The 25,099-nt window shown below is 42.0% G+C and overlaps 1 protein-coding gene across 4 annotated transcripts in view; it reads right to left on the reverse strand.

The window, feature by feature from the left end:
• Positions 1–25,099, reverse strand: part of bcl2l1 (BCL2 like 1) — a 33,928-nt gene that overhangs the window by 6,005 nt on the left and 2,824 nt on the right. For all 4 annotated transcript variants that reach the window (XM_014338667.2, XM_005938097.3, XM_042227158.1 and 1 more), the window contains one exon: positions 23,113–23,892. In XM_014338667.2, coding sequence (XP_014194153.1) covers positions 23,113–23,670 — 558 coding nt within the window. In that variant the 5' untranslated portion in view covers positions 23,671–23,892. The remainder of the gene's footprint in view (positions 1–23,112; positions 23,893–25,099) is intronic.

A 25,099-nucleotide genomic window follows, 5' to 3' on the forward strand; every position in this document is an offset into this window, starting at 1 on the left:
GGACAATTGTTTCTTTGCTACTTAGTGACATTTTGTCTGTAATTTAGACTAAGACTAATGCTGTAAAAAGGACTGCTCAATGCTCAAGCCAATATTAAAACCACCTGCTTTACATTTACTACAGCTTTTGTTTGTGCCTTCTGTTTTTAAGAGGCAACATAGCCACACTGGGCGTGCTCAAAGCAAAGGTATTTTCATTTAATCTCCACTATAATGCATCTATGACAGGACCATTATATCAGTGCACTGATTACACTATATGAGATCACTACACATTCATTAACAGTGCGGTTATGTGTATAAAGCTGAGCATTGAGCCATTTATTATTCATCTTCAGTAAACCTTTCAGTAAAATGGCATGTCCTGGTGTAGCACTGCTAAACCACCACAAAAAACCCCAAATAGAAACAACAAATCTAAACAAGAACAGAAGAAGGTTATATGTTGTGTTATATGGCAAAAGTTGTATTTTAATCTCAATTCGTGACATTTCAATGTGAACGAACAGATCATTATTTGAAGAGGCGATTCACTGAACAGATAATAGTAAAGACTATTCTCGGGCAGTGAGTTGATATCAGCTGGGATTTAGAGCTCTCTCTACCAAAGTTAATTCATTAAATCTGATATCAACTGGATCAATAAAGGTAATGAAGATGCATGTCTGAAAGCTCCTTAATCCTTTAAGGCTGATGCCCCGAAGCCCTTTCACTTTCTGGATCAGAGATCATATGGATCAGAGTGAAACCAGGAAGGGATGGGCTAATGTAGAGAGTGATGGAGAGCAGTGGAGGGGAAGGAAGAGATCCTGAGTCATTCATTGAGTTTCTATTCTGTTTGATCGCGAGCCCCGTGGACTGCTGTCTGGTGTATGATGCATCACTGATGAACCATTACAAACAAACAAAAAAAGGAACTCAGAGGTCCAAAAGTTTTAAGTAACATTAACAAGGAAATCACATTATTGAAATAGCCCAAACGTTTCTACGATGAAGTCATTCACTGGAGCGGGGACTTTGTCCTGTCTGCTACAAATGTAACAGAAGGTTTCCAGGAGGAAAAAAATCTGGTTTGCAGCCATTTCCAACAGTATGCAGTGTGACAATAGATAATATTTATATGTTTTACTATTGACATGTATTAAGTGCTTTCTCCATTTTGGCTCCAAACCTTATGTAAACTTCATAATTGAGACACTTCATTTGAACTACTCTACCTTAACACATTCATTGAAAGGCACAGCATCACTTTCGATCAACCAGTGATATAAATTCTATGAACAGTGGTCAAACTGTGTTGAAGTGGCAGTTGACCATAGCTGAGCATCCTGAGGCTGGATGCTACAAAGTGAATGCTTTATTTGAGATGTTTGGTATTTACAAGATCTTTGGAAAGCCTTTGTCCAGATATTGTTGGAGTACAAGTGGATGAAATCAAATCTGTCTAAAAATGTAAATGTCTGGCATCATCATCATTAGCAATCAAAGTGTATTCTCAAATGAGATGGACAATATGTCCAAGGGAAAGGAGATGTATAATAAACTAGTGGACCTGAAACTGATCCCATAGGAAAAGTGTGCATAACTGGTAGATTTCTACAGGTTGTATATAACATCAAAAGCACATGTAAACAAGTGTGCTACAAATAACAATTTAAAAAGCGAGTCCAGTAAAAAAGATATGTTTCTCAATATTTGCTAAAAAAAGAAAAAAAACCTGCAGGGCACAGTTTTCACGATAAATGACTCATCATTGTATATCTGGGTGTGAAGTACTTAAAGTCTATTCATTAAACAGGCTTGAAGGAGAACCCAGAAAGCATGATAAAGACTCAAAGCATTACCTACTAACACATTGTTTGTTTTGCTCTTTTAGATAGGATTTGTTAACAATAACAAAAGTGAAGTAAAGCAGCAGGCCAAATACCATAAAAAAAAAGCTTTTCAGAGAGCAAGTCGAACTAGATTAAACTCCCGAATTAGTCAGAGTACAATATGGTGGAGTATGACGCTGTGCAGGCTAACTACTTAAACTGACCAGGTAAACAACAAAATTATTCCACAAATTTAAACATTCTAAACAAACTTTTTTTGGGGTTACAAATCTGAACAGTACAGAAAGTAACCAGTGCTATTTATTTACATGGGACCACTGTGGTTTGTGGTCTCTGAGAGTGCGATTCCCAGCTCACGTTAGCTATTTTCATTGATACTTTTGCTCTAAAGCATAGAACCACAGTTACAATGATCTATGATGTGTGGAATTTGAAAAATAAAAAGTGTAACTATTTGTAATAGAAGCAGGTTTAAAAAGCTCACTGGAATCCTACCTGCCTCATTTGTCATGTGTTACCAACTGAAACAGCTCTGCATACCAACAGTATCACCCTCTCTACCTTCTTTAGGGACTGAAAAACATGCCAAGAAGAATGAAATACTTGTTTCTGACCTCACCCAGGACTTCCTACAGGCCTTGATATGACGCATTTTTAGAAAAGATTAAAAAAAAAAAAAAACTGACCTTCTGTTAGCAAGAACGCAAACCACAGATAACAGCATGGACAGATACAAGGGGCTGGGCTAAAATGTGCACAGGAGCAAAGTTGATCTTCAGCACTCTGAGCTACTTTAAAAGTAAAGCAAAGTGGCCACGAGGGAGTGATATATGCTACTTGGGTCAATAATGACGTAGTGTAATTACAGTGGGATACATCATGTAATATGTGCAAGAGTTTTATTGGAGCCTTTTCATTCGTTCTTAAGAATGGGTCAGTCTGGCCATTTCACATCCCTTACTGTCAAGCCTCTCAGAACAATGAGAAGAATGTGGGTGTAGAGAACAATGCTGTACCTTTTGATGACAGCTGCCATCAAGACATGCCAGTCACTGTGCAGGGAGTGCCTGACGAAATAACCTGGACTGATTGTGTAGTTTCTCTCAGTATTACTCAGCATTAGTACATTTACAGTTTTTTCTTCAGTTATGGTTGATTGTTCTACTGCAGCTGTTTCACTCCAGTCGGACATTGATGTTCAATATTTTTTTAAAAAACTGTTTCACTGATCAATAATGGGTAGAAAAAGTTGCAGATGGGCTAAATTGGACTTTGCTTCATTGACAAAGGCTATGTAAAACATCAAAGTGGAAGATGGTAAATGGATAGGTTCTTGTATAGTGCTTTTCTACTCTACTTTAGCACTTAAACATGTCTCATTGACACAACCATACAAACACTTTTTTCTACATGCAAGTACCTTTTTATACAGCCAGCCAGGGATCAAACCAACAACCTTTCAGTACTCAAAGGAGCTTGCAAAGAAAAGCGTCTGGACTTCTTTAAGTTACTTGAAGACATTTCACCTCTCATCCGAGAAGCTTCTTCAGTTCTAAGGTCAAATGGTGGAGAGTCGCAGATATAAACCTAGTGGGAGTAACCCCCCACAGGGGGACAAAAGGACCCCCTGATGATCCTCTAATCGCCTGAGCAAAGGTGTGAAACTGGGTGTGGGTCCCAATCAGCCAGAGTTTCGGGTGAGTTCATTGTGAAACCTGGCCCCACCTTATCATGCGAATTCCTGGGTTCAGATGGCCCAGGATGTGAGTGGGCGTTAAGGCGTCTGGGAAGGGATCTCAAAACTGGATTATAGATGGCAGAGAGTTGGTGTCGTAAACCACCGTCTACGTAAACCACACCAAACGCATGACAAACGCATGGCCAACTCCAATCATATGTGCCACGCCTCAGTCTTTGGCCCACTTTTTAATAATACATCTCATATCACTTGGAAATATTCGTCCCATCTTCACATCTCTAGAAATTTAAACTCCTCCCTTTGTCTCTTTGACTTCACTAACATAAGTTGCCAATATCTGGATGTCATACAAAACTCTTGGTTTAAAGACTACACAATGCAATGGCATGAATTTAAAAATCCAAAATGCATGGGTACTGTTGCTGCAAACATACAGCAACAGTACTAAAAGCAATTGGCTATTTTTAAAATAAAATAGCACAATTGTTGGGGACTATTTTCAATTGAGAAGTTATGTGCTGCACATGTGAAACTCACCCAAAATAAAACACAATGTGTGTGTTCATAGTAATGAAGGAACATGTCAGCCAGTACGACCGTGTGTCACTGACTGATATGACTTTTTATAGTTTTTGGACAACAATGGGCCCCTGTGGGACAGAGGAGCAAGATCATTTCATTGCCAGTTGTTTGCTTTTTATGGAAGTTGCTGACAATAAAAGAAATGTAGATCATAACCAGACGTAGCACAATAGCAGAGGAAAACAAGCGCGGGGGTGGCTCTAATTGAATCTACCATGTTCAGCATGCAGGGAGATGTGCTTACAGGCTTGGGAAAAGAGTCAGATCAAGTGGTACAGATGATCTTTAGCTGTAATTTGCATTTCCAGAGAAAAAAACCTTTACGTGTTCTCGAAGTGATGGTGACAGGTTGGTCATCAGTGATTCAGAAGCGATAAACAAGGACACGGACAGACACGTAAAAACCCTTTTTATTTTTCTACTGTAGCAGTGTAAATTCAGAATTTGTGATCCTTGCTGTACCTGTAAAAACTCTTAAAAGTGGGTCCAAACATGCCTTTTTTATACATTGACACTGACACAAAAAACAAGCTACTAGTGCTCTGACACTGGACCACTGGGTACGGGCCAACCACTGTAGACAGTGACTGTGATGCTATAAATCACAAGCAACAACACAGCCTTACTATGGGTGGCAGTGGTATCAGAGGGACCTGGATGCTGCGGTCACACAATTCAAATATAAATCACCTGCAGCTGTAGCTGCTGCTCTACACCTTTGCATTCAAACACATAATTCAAAGCATGACTTTTCCGTTAGCTGCATCTGCGAGCAGATCCTCGTTTTACTTTTAAAACGCCATCAACTGAATGCCTGAGGGGGTCCAGATTTATTTCTATACGAGAATTATCATGCAATTTACTGTGCACATGTCAAGACAGGGCTGCTGGTTTGATACACTCAATCTCCTAAAGTCCCACCTGGCAGGTAAACCCTGTCTTTATCTGCTCTCCCCTTTTTCCTTTTCACACGGTCACGCCTTTATTTCTTTATCTCTGTGTGGCTCCCGGAGGAAATCAGGTGCTAGGCAGCGGCCTGCAGAGTACTTTCAGGCCTCGTCTGTGTTCCCCCCCCCTTTCTTTTTCCTGTGTCTTTAACTTTGCCTTTCTTCGTTAGCTGGGAAGAAAGGATGGGGGGGGATTAGCTCATGAAAGCAAAAAAGGTTGGATATAAGAGAGAGAAAAGGAGGGCAAAGTGAAGAATCACAGGGAGAGAGAGATTCTGCAGTTGGTTACCAAGGCTACTGGGAAGCAGCTGATTAGTGTGTGTGATATGTGAGTGTGTCTGGACCTGCAGGTCCACTTCTGTAGTTGATAAATGGTCCAATACTACATGTGGAGAAAGGAGCATTTTACCGATCATTAGTAGTAGCTTCCCATTCATCAGCTCTGACTTGTCGGTTGCTCTGATGTTGCACCATAACAAGTTGCAACGCTCAAATCCCCTGATGGCGAAACCCCCTGACCATGACACACATGCATAAACATACACACACCAGATGCACATTAACACCTCACACTCACTTCCTTTTTATACAAAATAGGGCGGAAGACAGATGGAAATACAATAACTTGGGGGGGACTGGAAAAAAAAAATCTAGTTTTAATATCAGCAGACCCGTGTTTAATCATTCTGTCACACTGAATGCCGATAGCATCACTGTGTGATACATTCATATCCATATCAAAGTTATATTATCAGAAAGTGTTAAAACCTCAACTATTTACAGTAATAGAAGGTATTTATAAAGGGGCAGGGATAGCTCAGTAGGTAGAGTGGTGGTGGTTCGACTCCACTGAACGGCTACCCTGAGGTACCCCTGAGCAAGGTACCGTCCCTACACACTGCTCCCCGGGCGCTGCATTGGTGGCTGCCCACTGCTTCACTGGGTGAATGGGTTAAATGAAGAGGAACTATTTCCCTACGGGGACTAACATACACACTTTACTTTACTTTACACTTATAAATGCTTAAACTACAGGAAAAGATATCTTAATGATGTCATAAGAAGCAGATTCTCTTACATGTTAACTCAAGCACAGGGAAGAACTGCAGCCCCAACGACTTCTTGACTTCTGTTTGCAAGGGGTGATCAATCATAAGAAAGCTGCCTGAAAGCAGTGGTTCTCAAACTTTTTCTGATATTTCCCAATACAAAGTGCAGTCCAGTCACTAAAAGAAAATCTTGTGCTATTCAAAATATAATAAGAGATCCTAATTTATAGGTAAAGTAAGTATTTTTTTAGATTATTTAATAGCAAAAAAGATTATGTATTAATAACTATATACATTGATTGGTATGTAATTATGTCTTTTAACAAACTAATTCGCATGAATTTAGGATTAATGCATTCAAAATACACAGAGTGGGCGCTGGTTTGTGGAAGCCCCCATGTTGCCCCAGCATCTTGATACAGTGGCCAAGATGAACACTTCTGTTTTGCCCATCAGCGTTTTATATTTGTGGCTAGAAACCGACCACGTGCATAGTATGTCTTATAAGTTACTTTTAACCTAAAGATCATAAAATAGCTCTTTCAAGCCATATATGATCATCTAACATCATCACATGTATATTTTTATCATCTCATTCTCATTTTACCTGCTCTCCTCCACCATTCTCTCTCCTCAGTGTCGCTATCATCAAATAGAAGTGAGCTTCACAGACTCATTGACTCATATCGGACTCCTATCGCAAAGTTTTACGGCCTCCTTCAGACTAAATAGATGTGGACACATATTGACAGCTGGGGTAAAGAATGGACTGACAGCCTACACTCACTACAGATCAATGGCACCCAAAGTTGTTTGTCTTACAGTGGCCATGGTAGCTAGGATTACGCACTTGAATCAGGAGGAGTAAGAAAACAGACTTCGGTTAACTGCAATCTGCTTTTAAAGAATAGGGCTGTTAATGAATAGCGATACAGCCAAAAAGATTAATTATTTCTGAGTACGGTTACTTTATCAGGTTCAGGAAGTAAAAGAAGATGAATCCCAGTAGAAAGTGTTGGGATATATGGAGCTTTAATGGTTTGGAAGTGGAAATGCAGAGAACCCATTGTGCAGTGTTGCTATATCATGGAAATTACTGCTGTGATGCTATTCTGAACCTTCTTTGACACTTTATAAATCACTATCCTAATTACTATATACTACTATTGGTTTTATAAATATAACCCTGTAACTCCATGTGTTCAATCTCAATACAACAAGCAGGTCATCTGTGAGTGTGGATTAAACCTCTGATCTAGACAGCTCACTCATCTGGCAAGGTGCACTTTCTAGTAACCTACAGAGCACATGATATCCACGTCACACTGACCACAACTGGTTGACGCACGAACAGAAGGCCACTGTGACGAAAGTGTGCTGACGCTAGAAAAGACTGAAGGTGCAATTCACATGCATTGAGGAATCCACGGAGTGCACTTTGCCAAACTGGAAAATTCTGTATTATGACAGAAAGCTGACAAAGACACAAACACAAATATGTGCTGTTGCAGTGTTTGTGAAAGCAATGCGTGGACAAAAACAGTTCAGATTAGCCAGCTTTGCAGCACCCAGAGAGAGGGAACAAACAAGCACATAAGCCAAAGTGGAAAGTTACAGGATCTGTAGAAGGTCATACTCTGTGGGGAACCGGGCATCATAGCAAAAGAGAAAAACCTGTCGCAGCAACATTTTTGAGACTGAACATGTGGGTAGATTTTTTTTATTTTTTTTTTGGTTTTGTTTGTTAAAAATCCTGATGTAAAATATTTGGGATTCAAGTCTCATCTTCAAAACAAAACCCTGAGAAACATATCTGATATACATACACACATAACTATGCACTGCTCGGAGCATGTTTAGAATTCTTCAAGCATGTGTTATGAAAGGCTTGTCAGTGTGAGAATAAAAGTGAGGAGTGCTTCCTGGTAGGGCTGTTCGATATAACGATATATATCGGATGACGATATAAAAATGTCTATGTTTCATTTTAAGCTATCGTTTGTTTCGTGGTGTCGCAAAATAAACTGTTTACGGCAATATTTTTTCATCGTTTTGATGGTCACTGTAGTGGCTATATTCATTTCTTAAAGTTCTCTCTTTCTCTTATTTAACCACACTACGGACGGACAAGCGCCTGTTTTTATGCGTTGTGGTTAGCAACAACGACGGTAACAGCATCGCGTGTCCGCTTGCTTATGTTCCACATAAACCTTTCACAATAAAGCTCAAGATCCTGTTGAGACTTTTCAAAATAAACTGAATCACGTGAAGGAGCAGATTTTTTACGGATGAGAATTAAAAAAAAGAACCGCCAGGTGCTAAAAAAATAAACCTTAGACTCAAACGTTAGAACAGGCTTTTTACACGCTGTGTAATAAATACTCACAAAGAAAACGGCGGCTGTTACAACTTATGTCTAAAAATGTATAGTTTCATGCATCGGTTAAAACACTCGACTCCAGCTACATGACGCGCAGCTGGAAACACTTCTCGCAAGACGAGCTGCCCGAGATTCACAGAATTGACAAAAAATGTTACATTTTTGTGATTTATATCGTTATTGGGACGATAGAATTCGGGATATGAGACTTTGGTCATATCGCACAGCCCTACTTCCTGGGCACATCAACAGAAGTCTTTACATGAATAGGCAGATTGAAAGTTAAGGAAACAGAGACCAGTTCTTTTTTTAAAGGATGCATTAAATCAGAGGCTGACGCATCTTTAAGAGGCGTGTTTCCACGTGAAACATTAATGAGTGAATCACGTGATTCATAAAACAGAAAAGCTGAGAAATGTAAAAGTGACAAGTGAGTGGTGACTGAATACGCTGAAAAGGGAAAAACAAAAGCCGGATTACTGTTTAGAGCTTACAAGAGCAACAGGCTGGTGATCTCTCTGAGTCACAGACAGGCAGAGCTGTCTCTTAATGCTCTTTAAGAAGTCATCTGGTCTTGGCTGTAGCTGAGCAACACATCCTGTAAGTTGCAAAAGTTGGAATGTGGACACGCGAATGTGTGGCCTTGAGCGCACGCACGCACACGCACACACACACACACACACACACACACAGCAATTTCTCTGGGCTCAGAGTACAGCAACACATTGTTTCATGTGTTTTTGTTTATTGAGTAAAGTCACTGTTGGACAGATCTGACTGATGAAATGCTGTTTACAGGGCAACTAAAATGTGACATGCTGTTCCTACTGATGAAACAGAATGATGTCATTAACATTGTTTACATCAGATTGACGTACAGGAAGTGAAAGTGGACCTCTGCCTTAGTGACAAACCGTCCCAGAGCGGATCAGAGAATCACTGTGATTGGGCAAGATCAAAAAGAGCACTAAATTAACTAAGAGCCAGATAAACCTCCTGAGCTCCACAATGTGAAAACTGAAAATGTTATGTTGATAATTCCATCTTAAATTAGAAACATTCTACAGAATATATTGATGTGGAAGAGTATTTAAAACCCTTGATATGCATATATCCAACAAATATCCAGATTGAGTTATTTTGGAGTCCACTTGTGGTAAATGCTTTTTAGAAAAAAAAAACAAAACATCTATTCCTATTTCTCTGTAGGCCCCTCCATCTAAATTTACTTGAATTCAATGTACTTCTAAGCTGTGAATGTTTGCCAGAGCACAGTCCATTATTCTGGCAACTAAAACCTTTGAAACATCCGTTTCATCACAGGGCAAAGGCTCAGAGAGCAGCTAGGAAGGGGTCTTTGCCAGGACATTCTCCTAGAATGCAAATGTGCAAAAAGATTTTAAACAGTCCTCTGCAGAGATGGAAGAACATGACACAAGCAGTGCCCATTCCCAATATTCTTGATTAAAAGGTGTAGAGTAAGAGAAATCTACACCACCTGCTTATCATCTACGTAGCACATGCGAAAAACGCATGCTTAAGCATACAGGTAAGATAACACTGGAGTGACTTTGCTCTGAATGGCTCTATTAAGGAAAGCCTAAAACATTTTGGAACTGAGCTAACTTAAGATGGAACATTTTTGTGTTCGAATTATTAAGTCAAAAAGTGCTGGACTACAGTGTGACACGCTGGCTCTTTTAACCACTGAAAAGATGAACAATATAAATTCTCAGAAATGAAGTGTTCAAAGCTGCTCACCACAGTTTGTGCAGCAGTGACCAGACCAAAGGTTAAAGATATAGTATCAGGATCAACCTCTGCCAGGTCCTCATTTCAAATGATGTTTAAAAAAGCACCAATCCAGTAAATGGATTTAGCTAACTATACTACAGGGACAACTAGCTTAACAATTCAGTTCTCAGCTCTGTGCTGTGCTCGCACTAGTCCACGGACTGTTACAACCACAGCTTACATGCAAAAGGCTAACAGGAAAGGGTCAGCAGTTTGGAGGGATTTCACAGCTGTGATGCTTACAGCTTTTCTTTGTATGTTTGCAAAAGTTAAGCATAATGATGCCAAGTGTGACATGACTGAAAAGCTCCACTGCAGAAAGAGAGAATGGATTTGGCCCATATTGGCCACTTTTCATTTGCTCCCTGTTAAACTCAGAATGAAACTTAAAATCCTGCTAACCAGGCCCCATCTTATCCTAAAGACCTTGTAGTACTGTATCACCCCAATAGAGCCCTTGGCTCTCAGAATGGTATCTTCCTAGAGTTTCTAAAAGTAGAATGGGAGGCAGAGTCTTCAGATTTCAGGACACTCTTCCTAGGACCCGCCTCCCAGTTCGGATACAGTAGAAAGACCATCTCTCTATTTTTAAGATTAGGTTTCAAACTTTCCTTTTTGATAAAGCATCTACTCAGAACTGGATCAGGTGACCTGAACCTCCTCTTAGTTATGCTTCCTCACTCACCTCTGTTCACTCTCTGTGTGTATACACTCCAAGCAATAAATCAGTAGTTATTGATCATCTCTAGTTCTCTTCTACAGTGTGTCTTTTGTCCCATCTCCCTCCCCTCGCCTCGTAATTAGTCATGGCAGATGGCTGCCCCTCCCTGAGCCTGGTTCTGCTGGAAGTTTCTTCCTGTTAAAAGGGAGTTTTTCCTTCCCACTGTCGCCAAGTGCCTGCTCATAGGGGGTCATATGATTATTGGGGTTTTTCTCCCTATTATTGTAGGGTCTTTGCCTTACAATAAAAAGCACCTTCAGCCAAATATTGTTGTGATTTGGAGTCATATGGACAAAACTGAACAGATTTGACTTTTTATTCCTCTAAGTTACAAATACAGAATAACCCTTGTTATTGGATCAGTACTCTGTATTGGCAAATCTCTGACGTTCAAGGCGTGTGCACTTTGTGTGCTGACATTTTGAGCCTATCAGGAAGCAGACCCATAACACAGTGTTTTGCAAATGATTTCACCAGTGAAGGACTGAAAGCACCGATTTTCACAGCCTGTTGGCTACAATTTTGTACTGCGAACTGAAGCGTAGTGCTCAAACAGAAAATCTCCCTCTTTCTCGTAGGCTGCTGCCTTTATGACCCCTCTGTATCAGCACAGTGGCCCATTGAAAAGAGTGAGGGTGCTGTCCTTTTTCACACAGTGCTTACGTCACTTTCAACAAATCTACAATTTGATTCATTATCAGTATTATCAAAATAAAAAAATTATCTCACAGTTAAAACTCAGCATAACATCCCAACTTTGGTCCTAATCTGTCGTCATCATCATCATATGATTAGACTGTTCATTTATTATTGCGAATACTACTTTTATCCCGTCAGTTTGAACCTTTATACTCAGCAATGAGAGTCCAGTTAAGGGGAAAAAAGTCAACAATGTGACTGCTTGTTCCTTTCTCCTTATCAATGTCTTCATCATCTCACGATGAGTTCCTGCTCCTCCTCAAGGCCTTCCGTTCCCGTTTTCATCCTTATCACAGTTGCTAAGGCATTTCAAGGAATAAGAAAGTCAGGTCAGCTGCCAAAAATGCCACATGACCAGGAAGCTTTATTGTAGAGCCAAACACATTTAGATCTTAGGAATTTAGTTCACGCCTGGTGCCAGAAGCTCACAGTTTCCACAAGCAAGGAAGCTGGATAATACTAAAAAGTACAGGCATAATTCAAGGAAATAGGGAATCAATTTTAATCCAAAAAGACAGACCTCTCGAGCTAACAGTCAAGACCGTGAAAATGGACCCACTGTGAGAGGAAAATATGAAAAATATATGCTGCACTTGCTGATTCCTGAGGAATGGCGCATCCATTCGAATCGTGATGTTTCATATGGCTGGATCTGTTCTTGATTTCTTAAGCAGCTCTGGATGTGGTTTCCCCTCTACTCTGTTTTCTGAGGCAATGAAACATTTTTAACAATGGCCTGACAGGAATTGACTGTCGAGGCTCTGAAGCAAGTCAGGTTTAACAGAGAAACTCTTTCTTCACTGCCTTACGGAAAACTGATGCTCAGCTTACACAAAGCAGTCCCAGAGTGAGAGTAACCTGCACGGATGTTTAGCTTCCTGAAGTGATTCAGCCACTGAACTTCAAGTTCTTGGCTGCAATGTGACATCAGTGGCAGTGTTTAAATTGGGGAGAGGGGGGTGTACTGGATCATTTCCAAGCAAAAAAGGAAGCAAGCAAGAAAAATGAGGAAATTAAATCATTAAAGCACCCTTTAGCCGTGACACTCACTGGTGTTGTGCCAGCTCCAGTGTGCTTGTATGTACTTTTCCTTCTCCTTTTGGTCCTTGGAGCTGACACTGTGTGTGCGTGTCTGTAAATGTGTGCGCACGTGTTGAGCCGGCGGTGAGACCATGAATTAAAGAAGAGATTAATGAGTCAGGACATGCAGGCTCAGACTCCAATCTGTTCCCTGCCCCACTCTGGGGGCCGTCTCTCTCCACAAAACCTCATTCTGTCAGCAGACGCATACACATACTGTACGTATACACCGCTGAGACCCAACAGGAAGGCCAAGGACTCAAGAACGTTTGTGTGTACATCTGACAGAGAGAACGCAAGGTTGGCAGAGTGTAAAGGCAGAGATAGAGGATGTAAGGGAAGCAAAGACGGCGTGGCAGGATGTCTTCGCTGATATAACCCACTGCCCTGTAGGCCGTCACCCCACCCAGACAACACACCGTAACTCTGAGACCTGCCATCTGTCCGGAAGAGCTGGAAGAGACAGAAATCGAGGGAGGTAACAGACTGAGACGGAACAAAAAGACAAAAAAGGGAGTCAGGGGGTGGGAGAGAACTAAATAAGAGAAAAGGAAAGTAGAACACACGAACAAGGGTGAAGCAGGCTGCAGGGGGGAAAAAAAGGCTGATGAAAATGACTGGAAACAGAAAAATGGGAAACCCATGATGAGAAAAGAATGTGGAGAGAGGAGAAAGTGGCGGCAGAGGCAGCTTTTCTTTAAACCACACTTCCTATCACTTACTGTTCACTTTCAGAAAGTTTGCCTACATGAAAGAAACCTGGAGATGAATATCTCCAAGCCTCCAAGTTTTTGTTCCCTCTTATTTTTTTCCTCCTTTTTCTTTAATATTTCGGAGCTGATGCAGATACGGTTTCGTCTCTATTGCTTTAAGCCCCTGAGGCCATTCAAACAAACCTGTGATGAATACAATGACGATGGCCTTGATGCTCTTTATCATCATTTAGCCTTATATGAGATTGGGTGCCACATTACCATGAAATAGTCATCAACCCTCGCTATCTGTCCCTCAGCTCTCCCACTTTAATACATGCCACGAGTCTCGCTAATCCCATGATATGCCTCATAATCTCATCACAGATATGAGCGGAGAGAGGGAGAAATGGGGAAAAAGGCAGTAAGAGAGGAGGGTGGTGAGGGATGAAATGCAATGAGAGAAGAGAGGCAGGCAGATATTAGATCTATGTAAAGACATAAGATACATCCATGCATCTCTCTCTGTCTCTCTCTCTCATGTACATATGTTTGACATAAGACGAAGAGTGGCCTACAAATTGAGGGGGCAAGCAGACAGCAGGAGAGGGGAGACTGGAGAGAAAGATGTAGGGAGAAGGGGGGGGGGGGTTTGCTTGTGACCTGATTTCCCCACTAAGCCACTCAGAAGTGGAGCAGCACGTAGAGCAACTGAATGTAGCATCTCCACCGAGCGCTGCAAACATCCAGCTGTTCTGCTCGTATGCACTCGAAGTGCATGTGTAGAACCATCACGGTGCGCACAGACTGCACCACATAGCCCGTTTAACTTACTGACCTACATGCATCTCATGCGCATCCTTGTCTTGCTGAGTCACAAGCCTCATGTTCCTCTCTGTCTGCATTTGCCTCTCTAGAAGTCCATGCTTCTTCATTCTGCCAGCGTTTTGGGTGGGTGGGGGGTGCGTGGGTAGTTGGAGACACACTACAGTGGCAGTCTGATGTCTACCAGTCTGGCAAAACCGCTCTAACAGCCCGGCGTGCCGCAGAGTGCTGGCAGTATAGACGCACGCACACATACGTCTATTACACAGCTGGATATCCGTCCTGTGTACATAAACAGCGTCTGGATATGGAACGCACAGATGCCTCGCTGCTGTGACACCAGTCTGGGTTTCGAAATCAGAGAGAGAAGACGCTGATAAAGAGAATCAGATGCAGTCTAGATGCAGCACGTGTATTCATTAGGAGCATGTATTGATATCTCACTGCTGTGTTTTCCTGTGTGTGTGTTTGTGACGCTTCGGGGCCACAGGTCTCGTCTCTCACATGACCAACCGATGTTACACACACACACACACACACACACACACACACACACACACACACACACACACACACACACACACACTTAAAGACTAGCTCTTTCAGCTATTATAAAGCCATTTCATTAGGTATATCTGTTCAACTGCTTGTTAAAGCAAATACTTAAACCACCAATCACATAGCTTTTAAGAATCTAAACCAGAATCCTTGATTGGTGGCTGTTGACTAGGTTTTCTGTTCTATTTTGATTTTTTTCCCCAGCAAAATAAATGAATAAATAAATAAATAAATAAACAACCACTGCAGTGGTAGCAGATTGTTAATGTGACTCTGGAAATTTGAGGGCTGTGATGTAGATATGGTAAAGAGGATCTACTGAAGCTCAAAGCAGGCTGCTCTGAGCTTTTTAGAAACTCCTGATCTACCAGGATTTTCCCACTCAACCGTCTCTAGGCTTTACTGAGCACCTCTCGGATGTGGTGGAATCGAAGATGTGCAGCTGACCTATCTGCAGCAACTCTGTGGCACTATCACGTCAACATTGAGCAAAATATCTGAGCAATGTTTTCAGCACCTTGTTGAATCTCTGCATGAAGGATTAAAGCAGTTCTGAAAGCTTAGTACTAGCAAGGAGTAGCTAATGAAATAGCCACTGTGTGTTTATATAAAAAATAATCAAAGAAGAATTTTCAAATATTTTCTCTTTCCTTAGTTAGACGATGAGAAAGTAGAAAGCCTGAAATTATCACTCTTCCACAAACTGAGGTAAATATCCATCAATACTCAGACACGATAGCTAACACAAAAAGCATTAGCAACGGTACAGCCCAGGTTTGGATTTCAACAATAACAAAGCAAGAAAACGTCCATAAAAGATGACTTTTTGAATGATTTATTGCTCGTATGAAGTTCTTTTTGTGAATCTCACATTTTAAGCTGATGAAAAAAAAAAAAAAAAAAAAAAAAAAAAAAACTTTTGCACAACTTACCAGATCAGGGGTGTCAAACTCAAATACACAGTGGGCCAAAATTCAAAACTGGAACAAAGTCGCGGGCTAACATTAATATTTATTGAAAAAACAAATCTTCCTCCAAATATAAGAATGAATCTTTTCTTATGGACTCAAACAAGTTTTGCTGAAAAACTGAATATGGAACAAGCAAAGCTTAATACTAAACAATATATATATTAGCTGTATAATACCATCAGGCCAGTTCTAATGGCTTCGCAGGCCACATGTAATTAGGTTGCAGGCCAAATTTAGCCCGCGGGCCAGAGTTTGACACTTATGTTCTAGAAGAAAAAAGTCTTTCCATAGTTGAACCCGGGGAGTGTTTTTTTACTGCCTCACTGAGGTGTTGGCTGATTGTTGGCTTCGGCTCCCCCATTGTCCTCTAAGATGTAAGATTAGATATAAAATCATCCAGATCCCAATTACTGACCAAAATAATTCTGCTTTTAGTCCCCCCCTCCCAGACATGGCTACCACAACAACACAAGAATAGCTCCTCCATGTCCTTTTTCTTTCAAGTGAAACCCCCACTCACAACAACCACACACACACACACCACACACACACACACACACACACCACACACACACACACACACACACACCACACACACACCACACAAGTGCCAGACCAACTTAAAAAAAAAAACACACAACTGGTCCCTGTCTGATGTTCCTGTCATGGAGCTGGTGGCGCCTGAATCATACAATCTGTTTGCTGCCATCCTCAAGCTGTGATTCTGACACCCACCATTGACTATGAGTACGCGCGCTAACACACACGTCCAGTGTCACAGATCATGAAAAACTAATGCGCGAGCTTTAATGTATGCACACAGAAACAATAGAGACATGTCCACGGGTGAGCAGCTACATTCAGAGATCAATCTGCATAAAGCCGCCCACTGCAAAAAGCCAGTTATTGATGCCGGTCCAACAAAAGTGCCCGCCATTGATCCAAAAAAAGGAGGGGGGGGGGTGTCTCTGTGTGTGTCACAAGTCAAAGAATGTGACAATGACAAAGTTGCTTTCATATCAGCGAAGGCTTTGTCTGCGATGCAACGCTGTACCTGTGGGCGCAACTAAAAAGCCAGTATAGCCCATTTTCCTCTGTGTTTGTGTCTATGTGGCCACAGGTTCTTTGTCTGAGGTAGTCACATGACCAGTCTGACTTGGCGCCGTCCCCTCCCCTCTGCAGTGCGCCACCATACAATAAAAACGATACGATATATGAGACAACAACCACCCACGCTACACGTGTGCTTACAAACAAACACCCCATCAGTCCCTGGAAACTTTGCTTCGTGAGCAGAACGCCATCCTTAATGCAAAAAAACAAAGAAAGCGCCACGAAAATATAAAAACGTGTCTCTTAATTGGCCGCATGTGAGCTATTAGTGATAAAGCGGAGAGGAGGAGGAGGATGATGTGGAGGGAGATGTTAAAGAAGAAGGAAGATGAAGGGACGGTGGCAGCTGCGTGGGAGGGGGTGGGAGTGAGTCGGGATCAAGTGGGAGGGAATCGATAGTGTTGATGATGATGTTATGGGTGATGTGGAGGACGAGCACGGGAACACGGGTGCACAGGGTTAATGGCGAGATTGACGAGGTTTGCGGCAATGTGCGAGCTGGAACACGTTTAGCTGCTGTGGTCTTTGGACTGGACGTAGCTGGGTGCCGAGGAGGAGGGAAAGGAGTGAAAAGGAGGACAAAAAGGGGAGGAAGGGCACAGATGGAAAAATATGGGACAAAAAAAATTTTCAATTGTCGTAAGGAGCTGTGCATTTAAAGGAGAACGAAGGACACAGGAGGGAAACAGAGGGAGGGTACAGATACTCAAGGTTGGAAGGGGGGGTGGCGGTGGGGGTGGATGAGGGGTTGGGGGTTTTGAAGCAGCCAGCTTAGGTCCCAAGGGTGCGATTTCCTGCTCCAATACATTAGGACAGTCTGACAGACGACTCTGTGGATCTAACTGTGTATCCTATGTGCATGTTAATTACAGAGAGAGAGACCGAGGGTTAAGTAAGTCTGCAGGAGAGAGCAGCACAAAGGCAACTCAGGTGTTTCCCTAGTCAAAACAAGTCAATGCGCTTACCTTCTGTGGACCCTTAATTACAGCCTCGGTGTCTAACCACTCTACAACAGCCTACATTCATAATCACATACATCAACACTGTGTGTGTGATTAACAATCTCTCATCAAGAGGCTGAAAAATAAAGAAAAACACAACGACGTCTTGACTGTCTGTAGGTTTCGGGACAATCCCACCACGTACAGAGGAACTTCTGCATAGGAATATCCTTCCTGTAACTCCCTGCTATTTCTGCTTTTGTATTCAGAAGGCCGCTTTTATAATAACAAAGAAACAAACTGTAAGAAAGTCAGTTTGTTTGTTTTAGTGCCAAAAATCTAATAGAAATTCTAACCCTACAACTAGAAATAATTACATAAACACTTCAGGACAAAGAAAAGCTGACTGAAATTACTTGAGGACCTTTTCTCAATTTTCTGTCAGAGCTGCCCGAATTATTCAGAAAAGAGATAGTTCAGAATAGTTTTTTGTCATAAAACATGCAGTTTATTATCTGTCCTTTGCTTCCAAAGGTCGACATGTATTACATTTTATGTTCTGGTTTTTTTGCTGTCTCTGTGCTGCTTAAAATAAATAAATATATAGCTGCCAGAAAAATTTCTAAAACAAATGGCTGCTGACGTTTCTAACAAAAGTCACTTACCATCAGCTCATTGTGCAGGGAGTAATATACTGAGTGTAATACTACGCATTTGTGGCAAAGAACTTCTACAGTAGCTGTAAGAATTGTAACAGTGTATAACTGTTTTTGTCCAATTACAGAGCTTTACAACACTGAGGTTACACGTTACATCAGGCTGTAGATACAAACTAGGTTCTTGTTAGTAGGATCTGATGAGGTTTGTTCACAATAAGAAAAGCCAGACTTTCATTTAAGTGCGAGTGAAAAACGTGGCATATAGTGTGCACAGCCATAAGTGGCTGATTAAAAAAAAGAAAAAGCAAAGCTGAAGTAAGGATTTCACTGCTCATTTTTCTTGTAGTTAACTTTTCCTTCACCTTAGCAAAAACGTCAAAAGTACAAAGCACAACAACTGGACTAATGGGCTTCCTTAGTTTCTCTGCATACACCCCCACTCGACCCATCCAGCTCCAGCCAAGCATCCCCAGACTGTGGCAACATGGTTCTTCCAAATGAGTTTAGGCTTTATTAGTCTGTCAGGGAGGGAAAAAAAGGAAGGAAAAAAAAAAAAAAAACATTGTTTCCCCCAGTAGCAGGTTGAGATATTATTCATCTATAATTGGTAATAACCCTGTACCCCCACCCTGAGGCGGCTCAATCTCCACTGAGTAATCACTGCCACTGCCTGCTCTGCTGGAAACAGCATTATTAGGTCGATAGCACTGTCTCTACTGCTGCTGTCTGCCAAGGAGGTTTATTATCAGACAATATATGGCTCTGCTCCTGTTGTTCTTTAAAAACCACAAGCTGTGGCTGAACGGATTTATCTCGCACACCGAGCTACCATTAAATATCCCGGCGTCCTGGACACAGGAGGCTCCAAAATAAGCTCCGGCGGGATCATTTAGGCTGAGGCTTTATCAGCTTTTATGACAGCGACACTTGATCAAAACACCGTTCACTTTACAATATTTAAACTGGCACCTCGGCTGATTCCACCAGGTCAAAACAATGTCACAAGTTTTCTTCGCATCAACGTTTTAAAAAGCAGCGATTCACATTCCAACTCTCACACTTCAGTCTATAAAATTACTACTTCTTATTTCACAGAACCAAAGCTGAAGATATTATTTTATTTATTCACTTTTTTAAGCAAAAAGAACAATTCTTGCTAAGATTTCTCTCTAATGATGGTGGAGCGTTTAATTTTCACTCAGTGTGACATGCGTGACATCTCGTTTATTTCAAAATGTGTCAGGTTTATATATTAACTTGTGCTTTTACAATTTTCTGAGAGAAATCCTGGTTTGCACACCAACTTGGTTTGTCCGGCTCAAAATGGGCTCGACACTGTGACTGTGGTCATAGCCAGGATTAGTCTGCACATAACTTCTGTTACCTAACGTAGCACAAAACTGGACGTTACATAGATGGATTTTTAAAAAAATGCATTAAAGCTTGAGTGACTAAAATCCAACTTGAAATTCACAGTACTTTAAAACACTCCTGGGTTTGTTGTCACTAAATTTTTATATGCAGTAAAAACCCTGCTTAACAGCTCTCTGTCACCTGTCTGAGTTAGCTGGCTTTTTATTTTATGCAGAAGAGTCAAACTACTGATCAGAAATCCCCTTTCATGGGAGTGCACACGTCGCCTGATAAAGAAATCCTGGGTGATAAAAAAACAACAAAAACAAACCTTATCACTGATAAGAGACGGGCTATACTGAACTTTCTTTGTAGTAGCCCTACTGATATTTAAGTCACTGAGTATTTTTCTTGGAAAAAAACTGAAACAATCTGTTTAAATCATAGACCATCCACAAAACTGTGCTGCATTTCTGCACAGCACTACTGGAAAACAAGCTGCTTTGATAATAAGTGTTTAGTCTTATGAATGCGAGACTGTTTCTGAAGCTTTAAAACCTGCTGTAAATTCCCAACTTTTGGGAAACTACCCTGAGCCGTTTGGTTCTTCCCAAACAGTAAAAACGTGCGATAATAAGATGATGAGAAAGAGTGATTGCTGAGTGAAACTGAAACAGTGACCTTGCTGCTGCTTAGGGCGGACTAATATTTCATCAGCTAACACTAAGGGCACACCTGCCTCACAGCTATACCCACATCTGCCAACGGTTTTGTGCTTCATCCCTGTGAGGAGGCGTCAGGGGAGGAAAGGAAGAAAAGAGGGAAATGAAAGACCAAAAAAACCCCCAAAAAAAACAAAGTCTCGTGTGGGTTTTACTCAGAGACTCTGGTGCGTTTCAGGGAAAGTGTAGGCTGTCTTTGAACAGACAAACCCACAAAAAGAAGGCAATGACACTGTGACAAAGGGAGGGGGGAGGCATAAAAGATAGAACTGCAGTGGTAAACCACCTCCTGAAGTTTGTTTTAGTATGAATACCTCGACTCAAAGTGTGTCAGCTCACAAGCAACTTACACAGGACACATGTCAAAAGCAGCTCTTTCCCCCCTTAAACGAGCCAGTGGAGCACCATTATGAAAGTGACTTATAGAAATGGAAGAGAAGGGGGAACAGAGGGAAGGAAGCGGCATCATGTGCTCAACATCAGGCAGAAGTGAAACCGTGCTGGCAGATGACATCCATTGAACATTTCAGATGAAGTCATTCATATCTCCGAGTCTAGGTTACACTGACACGCAGGCCACTAACCGCAAGCTTCTATCTTCAGCATCTTAACTAATTAGTCTAACTTGTTGCTAAGCAAAATGCCTTTGTGTTTGAGAGTGTGAGCGTGGGGTGCCTGGATCATTTCGACTATGAGATCATGGAGATCATGACATATGTGTTGATAAGACTGCGATGACAACACTGAAAACATCCATTTGTGGTCAGGATGTGAAAATCGGATGAAGCATCAGATTAACCTGTAAGCTCTCGGCTCATCTATCGTCACCATAAACGTCTAACACGTACCGAGTAGCCACTAACACTTGATTACATATTTGGAGAAAAACAGTTGTTAATAGTGATCGCACTTAGACGTTGTATAAGTTTAGGAGACAGTAGTCATTAACTACCGTAATGTCCAAGTGGTCACTGTGTCATTCAGCTATAGATACAAAAACAGTAATGTTTCCATGACTGAGTTTGGCTATAACTGTCAAATAAAATCGGATATTGCGACATTATTGCAGTTTGACAGGGAGCAAGAAGTGAGTGCGGAAAACTTCATAGCACTCAATCAAGAAGCTAATGAGATATTGTGCCACACCACGTGGCTACAAACAAAAAACAAAACAAAAAAGGTGTCATTTTGAGCTCAGACCTACAGGTGCTTTGTCATTGGATCTCTCAGCAGATAGTCAAATAATTGCATTATTAGCATTTAAAAGCAGCAAAGCTCTTACAAATCAGATCCTTGTCAGTCGCTTCCATAACCTGACACCACTTGATAAGGTGGTGAAAGAAATGCATATTTTAACATCTACAGTATAAACAGCAGAGCAATGATCTTTCATGTTGGTTTTTTTGGAAGCTTTTCAGCCACAGGGATGTTGGTTTTTATAGAGTAGACCTTTGACCTGGTGTTAAAGAGCACTGGTATAAATATAATCAGCCCGCTCTATTACATACCATCAAATAGCTGAGACAAAGGGAAAGAGCTGACCTTATCTGTCCTCAAAGTGTGCACGAGCACACACAAACACACGCTGGTACTGTCCGTACCAGTGTGGCTGACTTTAAAACTAACCCGAGGAGGAGGGAGGGGGGGGAAACCTGAGCTTTCATCTGCATGCAGCTGCCTCGGTGAAAGACAACTGAAGAAGAAAAAAAAAAAAAAATTGCACAGATAAAATGATCAGAGAGTGGAAGATCGAAAAAGAAAACAAAAAAAACAAAACAAAGGACAGAGCCGATAAACTGACCAGAGCAAAACAAAGGGCTATCTGTAAAAGCCTTGGACTTTATCCTGCCCTGTGATGACAGAACTTCGATCCCCAGGCAGGCAGCAGGAGACTCCCAGAACCCTGATTTAGACTGTTAATCTCCCACTTCGATTCAGCTCATTGAGCAGCGTGATGCTGATCAATTAGAAAACAGCTGCACTAGCTGCTGACCACACAGGCACGCTTGTTTTTACTGCTTTTAAAGACAGATGTTTCTTGAAGCCACGTGTGTTCCAATTTCCATCTTCATCAGATCCTATCTCAAGTCTCTTCTTGGCAGGTTATGGAGCCAGCCACTGTCTCATGTCGACTTGTTAGATTACCGAGACACAAAAAAAACCGATCCTCTAGAGGTCAAGCCACGCAGGCAGGAAAGCCTCACAACTAGCACAATGGAGCAAATCTGCTCTTGACAGGGAAACGGCACATATGATCAAAAACACCGCTATCACTATAGCAACAAAAGCAGGCGTAGATGGGAAAAGTAAGGGCAGGTTTTAACCTTATTTTCCACCTGACTGCATAGTAAAAGTGGCAGCAAGGAAATTTTCCATGCTGGCGACCTGAGCTTACCTTGCCTGTGTAATTAAAGGCCGCAATGTTAAAGAGCCCTTATATGAAAGAGGCTATACAAGCAAATGGCATGTGCGCTCCTGTGTGTGTGACTCACCCATCCTCCTTGGCTCTGGATCCAGGGCTGAATGTGGTTGTCTAGGTAGACCGTCATCCACTCTACGATCCTGCCCACCAAGGGGCTCATCTCCTTCTCGACGCACTCGACACACAGTGCCCCGCCGAACGCGAAAAGCCCTACGATGCGGCCCCAGTTAACGCCGTCCCGGAACACCTCGTCCATCACGTTCTCGAAGCTTTGGTAGGCCGTGGCCGGCGTGATGTGCAGTTGGCTGTGAAGGTCGCTGAAGGCACGAGCGTATCGCAGCTCGAACTCGTTAGCCGTGTCCCGGAGCGCCTCCTTCACTGCGTCGAGGTCCGTCGTTGATGGCGGCTGCTGCTGCCGCCGCTGCGGGGATGCCGGTGGGGTCCCGGGACTCGTGCCATTAAAAGTCCCATTGGCGTGTGTGTCTATTCGCTGTTCCTCATCCAACCCCGCTGCCCCCCCATCAGTCCTGTTCGAAGGCTCGTTGAGTACTATGTGGTTGAGAGGATAGTTTCTCTGGGAGAGTTTATACCTTATGTAGAAAAGCACAAGTTCTCTGTTTTGAGACATTTTGTATTTAAATGTGCTTTTTTTGTTTTCCCCTCCTCTTTGCTCCGGCTCTTCTCTCTGCTCCGCTTCTGGTCAAGCCTCGCTGTGTTAGAGTGTACACACACTGCGCCAGGCTTTTTTTTTCCTCCCGTTTTCTCTGCTCAGACCGCCATGGTCAGCTGATATCCACGGGACACTTGGGGGGTGAAAACCAAACCTATACAAGGCTGCACAGCTCAGGCCCTGCAGAGACACAACGATGAAAGGTCAAAGTCTGGATTGCTTATATCCAGGATTACGTGTGCGTGCGCGTGTGTGTGTGTGTGAGACTGTGTAAGGAGAGTGGAGAGCATAGGGACGACTGTGAACCTTCAAATTAAATTTGGACAGGTAGGGTCAAAGTGCGTCTCTCTAATTGGGCTGTTACATATGAAGCAGATGGCGATGATATTAATGAGACGACAGCAGAGAGAATGTGTGTGTACACACGTGTGTGTGTGTGTGTGTGTGCGCGTGTGTCAGAGAGAGAAAGAGAGAGACAAAGTTAAAGGAGGTGTGAGGAAGGTGAAGCGAGATCAGAACGACAGTCTGGCTTGAAGCTCCACGTAGACATCCTAATCAGTGACCTCTGACCTCTGAGGGAAGCTTTCACACATCTTGTTTATCCCATCTCCAAGTACTCCGTTATTCTCTCGCTCACACACGTGCCCTTAAATCTTCACACAAAACTGACTCTGTCATATTTCCAGCCTCCTCCTCATTACTGGCATTGGAGGTTGCAGAAAGCATTAACGACGCATGTATATGAGCTTGCATTATGGGCTCTTCTGACAGCTTTAGCATGAACGTGTGGTGACAGTGTTGAACTGCAAAATAAAATGTGGTAATAAAAACTGTATGGGAGATGCCGTGCTGCCACTCTCCGCCGGCAGGTTTGTTCTCATCAAGTTAACTTACGTTTATGTTTCAGCGGCTGATTAAAAACAGCCTGAGCGTTGTTAAATATACAAAATGTCATAAACTTCCTCTGAACTCAAATTCTGGGAAACTATTAGCAAACACATGCAGCAATAACCTCAGTAATTTGGTTCTTTTAAGCAGTGATGTATCAAACTGCTCTTACTTAAAACATTCTGCTCAGATAGGTCACGCACAGGTCAAACACATGTTTGGTTACTTTGTCAGCGAAGGAATTTTTAAAACATGTGAACTACCACCAAGGAGAAAGGTCAGCATACCGAACAGGTACGCACCCACAGATCAGCTTCATATTTGAATTGGCCTTGTTGACTCATATCAGTTTACAGATATCAATATCGATACTTATCTTTAGCTGACAAACCTTAAAACATGCGTTTTGTTGTTGTTGTTTTTTATGTTAACGTTAAGTTTAAAAATTAAGATAAATTAATTTGTGTTTCTGGAACAAAATGCAAACAAAAAGTTACAA

This window comes from Haplochromis burtoni, unplaced genomic scaffold (assembly GCF_018398535.1).
Source record: "Haplochromis burtoni strain Fernald_Lab_line unplaced genomic scaffold, NCSU_Asbu1 Contig_246, whole genome shotgun sequence".
In the NCBI taxonomy this organism is placed as follows: Eukaryota; Metazoa; Chordata; class Actinopteri; order Cichliformes; family Cichlidae; genus Haplochromis; species Haplochromis burtoni.